The following is a 9,991-nucleotide window of genomic DNA, read 5'->3' as shown; positions in this document are numbered from 1 at the left end:
CGCCCCTGCTGCCGTTGTGAGTAACACCCGCAACCATTCGCTCACTGTGGCCCTGAGCTCCCCCACACAACCCCAAGTCCCTACCCCCCAAACTACGCCCCATCACCGGCCTCTAACCCCGGAAGTCCCTCAACACAGCTCCGAGCCCCCTCCCATGGCGGCCTGCCCATGCTCCCCACCATAATAACAGCCCCGAGTCTCCACCATCCCTTGGCCCCCTTCAAACGATCCCCCACCATAATCCAGGGCCTCTCCCCATCACTCCCTACACCGCCGGCCACCCATCACATCCCCTTCCAACTCTCCCCACCTCCAAGCACGCCCCCCACCCCCATTACTGCGCACAAGAACGAACGGAGGATGCACGGATAGAGCAAATCCCAAAGGCCTTTTTAAAAACTGACAGCTCGATGGGGGCAGAAGTGGGAGAGAGGGCTAGCAGCCCCCGGCCACAAAGTCGAAGTCCCGGAAGGCCGCCTGCTCTGTGGCCGTGAGGGGCCGAGCGTCGCGGGGTGGGCTCAGCGTGGGGGCCTCCCCTGTGAATTCCTCGTCGAAGTTGCTGACATCAGTGCGGCCGGCCAGCGTGGGTACGAAAGGCGGCGGTAGGCGCCGGGCCAGCAGGGCATCCCAGCCCAGTGTCTGCAGGGCAGAGAAGGGAGAGGTCAGCAGGGGAGGCTCAGAGCAGAGCGCAGGAGGGGTTTGCTCCTTGCACCCTGTCTGGCCTTGGATCTGTGGGGATCAACAGAGAGTCACAAGACAGAGGGAGGGAAAGTGGCGGGCCTGGGGGCTCAGGAAGGATCACCGTATGAGTGGGGGGAGGGGCCTGGGCTCATACACAGGGCAGTGCTCCCCGCCAGGCCAGCCTGGAGTGGATGTGGGTGTAGGAGGGCCAGTGAGGGTAAGGGAGGGGGAAGGAAAGGCAGGCAGGTGTCAAGGGGAGGTGACAGTGTTGCAGGTGAAGCCACTAGATCTTGGGTGGGGAGGATGACTGGGTCCTGGGAGTGGGGGACTTCACCCTGAAGAAAGGCTGTTTTTTCACATCCTCTGCATCCCTCTCGCTGGATCCCAGCCTCCGCTCTGGATTCCTCCGCAGCAGCTGGGGGGAGGGAGTTCTGTGTCAGTGTTCCCCTTCCTAGTCCCAGAGCCACTCCCCTGGCCCACCCTAAGTTGGGGGGGGTCCTCACCCTGCGCATGATGCCGATGGCTTCAGCTGACAGGAAGCGGGGGTAGCGAACCTCATCGTTGACGATGCTGTCAAATACCTCCTCCTCGTCGTCCCCTGGGAACGGGGACTGGGGACAGGAAGAGCCAGGGTGAATTAGGCCCCTCTGGCCACACCACACCCAGCTCCACCCTGGGCTCCCGTCGCACTTTTACAAGGCTCACTTGGGAGGGTAAGTACCCCAATTTACAGATGCAGAAACCGAGGCTAGGGAGGCAAAGCCACCTGTCCTCGATCAGACAGCACATAGTGGAGGCCAATTCTGACCCCCCTCTCCGCCACCGGGCATATACAGGCTACCAGGGACAGGCAGGGCAGAGCGGCCTGGGGCCTCACCTCACCAACCAGCATCTCATACAGCAGCACGCCCAGCCCCCACCAGTCCACCGCCCGAGTGTACGATGTGTCCGTCAGCACCTCAGGTGCCAGGAACTCCGGGGTCCCGCAGAAAGTGCTGGTCCGGTCCCCATAGCCCATCCCTGGGGGCAGCAGGGCCATGTGAGGTTATGGGGGAGGTCACAGCTCTAGCCTAGCCCAGCCCAGCATGGGGTGGTCCAGACAGCCAGCCCTGTCCCAGGACCAGGGTAGGGGATAACCCAGGTAGGGCTGGGGACTCCACTCCCTCCCCTCTCTGTCTAAACCCCAGAGGCCAGCCCCTCAGACCCCAGTCCCGCCCCTCATCACCCTCCTTGCAGAGGCCAAAGTCTGCAATCTTGACATAGCCCTCGGTGTCCAGGAGCAAATTGTCCAACTTCAGGTCCCTGTGGGGGAGGGGAGGGGAGGATGTAAAGAGGGATGAGTGGGAATCTGGGTCCTGCCTGAAGCCTCAGGGTCCCCCAGTGGGCAGAGCATGCATGCGCGGGTGTATGTGCGCGCGCGCGCGTGCATACACACACACCTGTAGACAATCTTGTGTTCATGGAGAAACTGCAGCCCCAGCACCACACAGGCCGAATAAAAGCTGCAGAGAGAGGCTGGTGTGAGGGAGCTGGGCTTCCAGGAAAGGCAAAGGGTCACATAAGGCTCCCACATCCTCAAAAGCCCCCCATTACCCCAGAACTCCAGGAGCTGGGGGGAGGCAGGGCCTGTGGGTGGAGGTGCGGGGAGGGGGACTAGGCTCACACAGCACGGGGCTCCGAGAACACATCACTGTGGATGTGCAGCATCAGGTCCCCGCCAGCCGAGTACTCCATCACGAAGCACACGTGCTCTGGTGTCTGGAAACAGCCAAACAGGTTCACCAGAAAGGGGTGTCCTGCGCTGGTCACAGCCGCCAAGATCCGCTTCTCACACATCAGGCTGGGCAGGGTGGGGGTGGGGCAGGGGTCAGAGACCGCAGCAGCTCCCTACCACCAACTCGCCCACCCCCTAGAGTCCTCAATCATCAGATGTTTGTCGAGGGCCTTGCATGGCTGTGCACACTTGGGCAAGTTGCTTAATGCTTCTGAACATGCTAACCAGGCACCCAGAATCCATCCATTGTCCTAGTAACAGTCCTAGTAACTTCCCTTTGGGAAACCACCAGAGGGACTGTTATTTCCCTTTGGAGCACGCCATCTCCCTGGCCAGGAATTGGCTCACAAAAGGGCAAGCCAAGCCAATGGGGCTCAATCTCAGGATTTCTGCTGGAATTATTAAGGAAGGAGAGCTGAAGTTTGCAGATGAGCCTTAAACTGCTAGGGTGGGGGGCATCTCTGTCCCTGTGAGGGGACTGCAAGCAAAGCCCACACAGACAAAAGCAGAAGTGAGAGATATCAATTGAGCACCTGCGTACAGCCATGCCTGAAGGTAGTCCACCCCTGGACTTTTCTGATGCAGAGCAATAAATTCCTGTATTTGCTTAAGCCTAAATTGGGTTCCTGGTTAATAAAAGGATGTCAGGAAGATTGGGGACAATCTCAGGTATCTACAGGGGGCAAGGCACTGTGCAGAATGCTCCAGTCATCCTGTCATTCATTCCACCCGGCAACCCTGCAAGAAAGGCATTATTACTCCCCTTTTCTAGAAGGGGAGCCTGAGGTTCAGAAGGGTGCAATGAACTCCCTCAGGTTTCTAAGCACATCTGCAGCAGAGGTAGGATCTGAACTCAGGGTCCTGACGCCAAAGCAGAGGCAGTACAATGGCACCATTCATAGCACAGGCTTCAGAACTCGAGTCCCTAAGTTCAAATCCCAGACCTGCTGCTTACTGGCTATGTGACCTTGGGCAATTTGCTCAACCTCTCTGTGCCATCAGCAGAATGGGGACAAAAACAGTACTTACCTCTTAGAGCTGTTGTGAGGAATTCGTTACTAAATGTAAAGCACACGGTGGGTGCTTTCTAGGAGTCGTTATTACTGTAGGTATTGGGATGGCCAAAAAATTCGTTCGGGTTTTTCTGTAAGACAGAAAAACCCGAACGAACTTTTTGGCCAACCCAATACTAGTTTAATAAGTACAAGTGACTGTTATGAATCACTCTCACAGCAGCTCCAAGGAGGGGACTGCTCTGTCTCCCATTTTCCAGAAGACCAAAGTTCTCAGAGGGCCTGAGCAGGGTCCCCACCTCTCCACCTCGTCTCGGGCCACGATGTCCCCTTTCTTCAAAGCCTTGATGGCAAACAGCTCCCCGCTGGGCCGGAATTCGGAGAGCAGCACCTGGAACCACAGTGGGCAGGGGTGGCCTTAGTGGCCAGTCCAAGGACCTGGAGGTCTGGACCCCCCAGACCCCCAACTCCTTGCCCCCCGCCTCACCTTCCCAAAGTGACCCCGGCCCAGCACCGCCAGGAACTGGAAATCCTCGAGGGTCAGGGGTGACTTCCTCAGAGGGCTGTGGAAAGAGGAGGCTGGTGGGGAAGGGACAGTGGGCAGGGGTGGTGGGTGGTGGCCAGGGGAGGGGTGTCACCTGCACAGGGCGGGGCCTGGGATCTCCTGGGTCTCTGAAGGCAGCTCAGGAGCGGTGGTAGTTTCCTGGATCAGAGAAGTCTGTGGCAGACAGAGGAGGTCAGAGTACAATAACCCGTAACCACAACAGCCACCAAGGCTCCCGTCACCAATTTGACCTCACCTCTCCTCCCCCTCCCCTCCTCACTCAATCCCCCTTCAGCCACACTGTTTCATTCACTGTGCCCTGAACACACCAGGCATGTTTCCACCCCAGGACCTTTGCATGGGGCTGTTCTCTCCACCAGGAACTCTCTTTTCCCAGCACCTGCACTGTTCCTCCCTCACCTGCTTCAGGCCTTTATTCAAATGTCACCTTTGAAGGTGGCCAGCTGACCGCCATATTAAATAACTAACAGAAGCTCCAACACTCCCTGTCCCCTTTCTCTGCTTTATTTTTCTTCCCAGCACATTCTATGCTGTATTTTATCATTTATCTACTTATTCCCTTTATTGGCATTAGTCCCATGGAGTGACCTAATGCTTTACATCATATGCATATATAACTTGGAGAAGAATCAAAAGTAATAATTTAAGTGGGAAAAATTTACCTACTGGTCCATCATTCTCCACTATAGAGACAGTTCTAAAGATTCAGTCAGTGCAAACAGGTGTACAATAGGAAACACAGTCCTCTCCTGCCCCAGCTGCCCTCCCCAGAGCCAGCTGCTGTTAATGATTTCGAGGGTACCTTTCTAGATGTATTTTATACCATTCAAGCATTTTGGTGGACGTGTGTGAATGTCCATCACAGATGTCCAGGAGTGGAACTTCTAGGCCAAGATAATGCCCATTTTTTTAACTCAGCCAGCTGTGCCCTCCGAAGGAGATGTAGTGATTCACGTGCTGTTTTCCTGCATCCTCCCCAGCATTCAATGTTATTCAACTTTTGCATTTTTTTTTTTTGACAAACTCATCTAATTTAATGAGGCATCTCGTTTTAATCTAATGCCATGAAGCATATATTATTGTTTCCATTTTTTTAGAAAATGAGGTATAAAATGCACTCAGCAAGGTGGGCAATGGAAAGAGCCCTTGCATACGTATCTACCCAGATGCCTGTCGCCTAGACCAAGGGCTGGTAAACTCCATGTTTTGTACAGTCTGTAAACTAAGAATGATTTTTACGTTTTTAAAGGGTTGGGGGAAGAAAATCAAAAGAAGAATAATAGCTCATGATCCATGAAAGTGACAGACATTCATTAAGGCTTCCTGGAGCACAGCAACACCCCTTCATGTCTGCCTGTATCAGGTGTGGCTGCTTTCTACGAGAGCAGTATTGACTAGCCATCACTGGGAACTTCTGGCCCACAGAGCTGAAAATACTGACTACATGGCCCTTTCCAGAAAAAGTGTGCTGACCTCTGACCTAGATCAAGATGCAGAAGATTTTTATCATCTCTGCCGGGCTCTCTTGTGTCCCCCCTCCTATCAATAAACCCCCGCCCACAGAAAACCACTGACTGGACTTCTGTCATCGACATGAGTTTTAAATGTGATCGTTTTACAGGGCAGTGGACTAAACACAGAGAGGTGAAGCTGCTTGGCGTGAGTCACACAGCTAGGAGGCAGCAGAGCAGGGATGGGACCCAGGTGGCCTGGCTCCCAAGCTCATGTTTTTATCCGGGATAGAGAACAGGACCCCGGTCCTGGCAGAGGTGTGCTGTGTGACCAGGGAAGTTCCTGGCGATCTCTGGGCCTTGAGTGGCAGTAGAGGTCCCCTAACACTGCCCAGGCCAAGGGGGAAGCTCACCAGACTTGATGGGCTGGAAGGAGGACCCAGAGGGCTCTTCTGGGGTGAGCTGTCCAAGTCAACCCCGAGGTTCAGCTTCTCCACAGATATGTCGCTGCAGCAAAGGGAAGAGGGTGCATCTAAGACCTAGCATTCCAGGAAGCAACCAGAGGCAGCCGGAACCCCGGGGCCCTCCCTCCTTACCCTGTGGACCGAGCCTCGGGTCCTGGAGAAGCCCCAGGGCTGAAGGTGCCTGTGGCAGTGGCATTGGGGATGAGCCTGCGAAGCAGCCGCACCCAGGTGGCGACGTCGATGTTCATCTGCCTAGCGCGCTGAAATGCCTTCCCTGGGGAGACCGGGGCAGGTGTCACCCTCTGTGACACTCCTGGGACCCCTGCTCTCTCCCCTGCCCCAGCCCATCCCCTCACCTTGCTGCTTGGAGAAGATCTTCTTCTGCCGTCGGAGCCGCGGTATCCTCTCAATGACAGGGTTGCGGAAGGTGACCTGAGGGAGGGGCTAGCATGAGGACCCTCGCCCGCCTCCAGGCAGCTTGGTGGGGAAGCCCTTAGGATCATCAGGGGTTCTGATGGCTGTGGCATTGCGTCCAACCACAGAGTACTATGCATCGTATTAAGGGGTCATAAAGCCAATCCATCCTTCAACAGGACCACCTCCTGAAGTGCCATCTTGGAAAAGCAAGAAGTAGGCAAGCAGGCCCTCCTCCACGGGCGGGGAGTGGGTCTGATCCAATGAGATGTACATACAACTCCAGCAAACAGGTCCTACACTTCACCTAGTGTCCCGATTCCCCAAGTGTGGTCCCAGACCAGCAGCAGCAACGTCACCTGGGAACCTGCTGGAAATGCAGATTCTCAGCACCGCCACCCCAACCTGGACCCACTGAATCAGAAACCCCGGCGGTGGAGCCCAGAAGTCTGTGTTTCAACAAGCCCTCCAGGTGATGCTGGCGCCCACCCATGTGAGGAAACCACCGGTCTAGTTGAATTCTCCCGACTCCAATGCATCTTCTAGAAGATGCTGAAGTCACAGAACTGTGTGACTTTATGGGTGTCCAATCTGGTCACCTCTAGCCACACGTGGCTATTTCAATTAAGTAAAACGAAAATGTCAGTTCCTCAGTCACACTAGCCACACTTCAACTGGCGAGCGGCTACTGTACTGGATGACACAGATATAGAACATTTCTACCTACAACAAAACTCAACTATTGTAGGCTCACTGACAACAGAACTGCAGAAAGTCCTACAGGCTGGTGCTTTGGGGAGAACAAAATAGAATGTTATAAGTAAACCTTGAAGGCAAGAAGCACTGCCTCAGAACTTGTCCCCCGGGCCACCCACCTCTATTGTCCACTTGGGTTTTGGACAGTCTTCCTAATAGAAGAATAATTTCGTGGCCCTACCATCTGAAGTCTGCCCTTCTCTGCTCCTTTCCTTCAGGAGTCCTCGATTATGAGATCACACAAGAATTTCCACCTGGATAGTAAAATAGCCCTTGAATATTTTAAGAATTTTTCTAGATACTTTTTCAAGAAAAAACATGTTGGGAATTAGTGAAAATTTACTAATGTTTTTTAATTTTGAAAGCACTTTTTAGTGAAAACTTAGAGTAATATATATTTGGTCTCTGGCAACCAAGGAAAAGCTTCTTTCAGGTTAATCTTTAAACTCACTTGAACCCAGTGACTCACTTGATATTTATCCCACTCCAGAAAACAGAATTAATTATACAGCGGTTTTTTATACTGTGCATTGTGAACTCTGTTTCTCGTTCACATTTCTGATCTCTTTCACATGGTCTGATCTTCTTGCAAAGAGAAGTGGTATTTAAAAATCTAAGCAAGTAGCAAAAAAAACCCAAATTTCCTCCTGGGTTTAAGGACATGGGGAGACACACACATACACACACACGTATACATATATACAAAAAACAGGACACATGTATATGTTAGGGGCAAATTTAAAGAATTTTTGAGGATAATTCTGGTTAAATGAGGGCGCCAGTGACTTTCTTTCTCTGTGCATTTCCTTCTCTATCAGATGTGACTAATAATGGTCCTGTTTGCATTGGGTTATTGTGAGGATTAACAAGTCAATGCCAGCACAGCACTTTGAACAGGGCCCAGCCATACTACAAGGGATCAGCTAGGAACGTTATTTAGACTATGGGCTCTTAATCAGGGGACCCTGGCCATGTCTGGAGACATTTTTGGTTGTCACAACTTGGAGCGGCGGGCGGGGGGGGGGGGGTTGCTACTGGCATCCTGTGGGTGGAGGCCGGGGATGTTGCTCAGCACCCTACAGTGCACAGGACGGCCCCTGCAACCAAGAATGATCCAGCCCAAATGCCCACAGTGCCAAGGGTGGGCTACCCTGATTTGGACCCTAACCCTGACATCGCTGCGGAAGGAATCTCTCTGCTCAGCTGTGGCTCTGATAGCAATCTCCGTAATATGCTGCTAGGTTTTGCTTTTCTTTTCTAGCTTGACAAAATTTTGGTGTTTTTTTTTTTTTTTTCCTTTTTTGAATATCTTGTTTCAGAACAAAACCAATCCCAGCCTAAGTCATGCACTGATGTGACTAATTATATGTACTTTTCTATCGAGATTCAGAGACCAATGCAAAACACATCTTCCCCTTCCAGAAAACCGAGAGCAGGAGATGCCAAAGCATTTTCTCAGGGTCGGGGTCAGGCTGTACCTCAGCCACCAGGCAGCCCTGAGGTTCCATGTCCAGCTGCACTTCATGCCTCTCGTTGTCCAAGAAATCCTCCAGCTTCAGGAATTTGAGGGCACACAGGCCCCGCTGGTCCCGCCAGAACACAGCCAACTCCAGCTCCCGTGCCTCAAGGGAGAGAAAGAGGGCCGTCATTGGGGGTGCCCGAGGCCTCAAACTCCTCCTCCTCCAAGCCCTGTCATCCCCTAACCGAACTCACCCTCTCCAGCTCCAGGGTGAAGCTCTGGTCCCAGGCGTTGGGACCACACGGCTTCCAGGACGTCTGCCCCACCACTGTGTTATCCAGCTTGAGCACAGTGCTCACCTCACCTGGAACAGGGGTTGGGGTAGGGTGAAAGGAGATTCCTGCAGGGGGAGGGTGATCTCTTGTATCTTATTAAGGAAATCTTCTCCTCCCCCCACAATATTCTGCTGTGCTATCTGACAAAGCTTTACAGTTCTGCCTTTCACATTAAGGCCTTTAATCCATCTCCAGTTGATTTTTTTTCAGCGGCCATGGCTCACGGGCCCAGCCGCTCCGCGGCATGTGGGATCCTCCCGGACCGGGGCGCGAACCCGGTTCCCCTGCATCGGCAGGCGGACGCGCAACCACTGCGCCACCAGGGAAGCCCTCTCCAGTTGATTTTTGCGTGTGGTGTGAGGCGGGGATCCAAATTCACTCTTGTGCTGTATACAAGTTCCAGCAATATATTCCTAAGTATTTACCCTAGAAAAATGCAAGCAAGTATACATCGGGAGATGCACAAATATAATGCTTCTATAACAGCCCTAAATTAGAAACATCTCACTGTCCATGAATTAATATATAAATTGTAATACAGTCTTATTAGCTAAACCAGGAAATGGCTGACATTCAACTATTTTTTACCTAAAAAAAGACAGCAATTTGACATGCCTCAGTCTAAGACAATTAAACAGGGGTAAAATGAATGAACTATAGTTTCATGAAACGATAGGGATAAGTCTCCCAAACAATGTTGACTAAAAGAAGCCATTACCATGAAATACATTCTGGATGATTCCGCATATATGAAGTTCAAACATAGGCAAATTAAACTACATTGTTTTGAGATGGTACATGGGTGCTAAAACTACAAAGCAAAACAAGGAAATGATAACCATGAGAGTCAGGAGAGTAGCTACCTCTAGGACAGAGGAAGGGGCTGGAATTGAGGATGGGGCATGAGGGGGCTCAGAGAATTCTACTTCTTGACCTGGGTGGTGGTAACACAGATGGCTACTCTATTGTTATTCTTCTTTTATTCATACTTTTAAACATGTACGTATTCAGGGTTTTTTTTGTTTTTTTTTTTTTTGCGGTACGCGGGCCTCTCACTGTTGTGGCCTCTCCCGTTGCAG

At 52.4% G+C, this 9,991-nt stretch overlaps 1 protein-coding gene across 2 annotated transcripts in view; it reads right to left on the bottom strand.

Annotated features, from left to right (window-relative positions):
* Positions 1-373: 373 nt before the first annotated feature.
* The window catches only part of PKN1 (protein kinase N1), a 24,107-nt gene continuing 14,489 nt past the window's right edge, over positions 374-9,991 (bottom strand). For both annotated transcript variants that reach the window (XM_007129425.4, XM_007129426.4), the window contains 15 exons: positions 8,832-8,941; positions 8,597-8,740; positions 6,305-6,380; positions 6,081-6,222; positions 5,898-5,991; positions 4,107-4,186; positions 3,956-4,031; positions 3,768-3,859; positions 2,345-2,521; positions 2,121-2,183; positions 1,907-1,983; positions 1,559-1,701; positions 1,185-1,292; positions 1,016-1,096; positions 374-639 (listed from right to left, as the gene is read on the bottom strand). In XM_007129425.4, coding sequence (XP_007129487.1) covers positions 436-639; positions 1,016-1,096; positions 1,185-1,292; positions 1,559-1,701; positions 1,907-1,983; positions 2,121-2,183; positions 2,345-2,521; positions 3,768-3,859; positions 3,956-4,031; positions 4,107-4,186; positions 5,898-5,991; positions 6,081-6,222; positions 6,305-6,380; positions 8,597-8,740; positions 8,832-8,941 — 1,667 coding nt within the window. In that variant the 3' untranslated portion in view covers positions 374-435. The remainder of the gene's footprint in view (positions 640-1,015; positions 1,097-1,184; positions 1,293-1,558; positions 1,702-1,906; positions 1,984-2,120; positions 2,184-2,344; positions 2,522-3,767; positions 3,860-3,955; positions 4,032-4,106; positions 4,187-5,897; positions 5,992-6,080; positions 6,223-6,304; positions 6,381-8,596; positions 8,741-8,831; positions 8,942-9,991) is intronic.

The sequence above is a fragment of the Physeter macrocephalus genome, unplaced genomic scaffold, assembly GCF_002837175.3.
Source record: "Physeter macrocephalus isolate SW-GA unplaced genomic scaffold, ASM283717v5 random_169, whole genome shotgun sequence".
Taxonomy (NCBI): domain Eukaryota; kingdom Metazoa; phylum Chordata; class Mammalia; order Artiodactyla; family Physeteridae; genus Physeter; species Physeter macrocephalus.
This window is presented reverse-complemented; position numbering and strand designations above follow the sequence as displayed.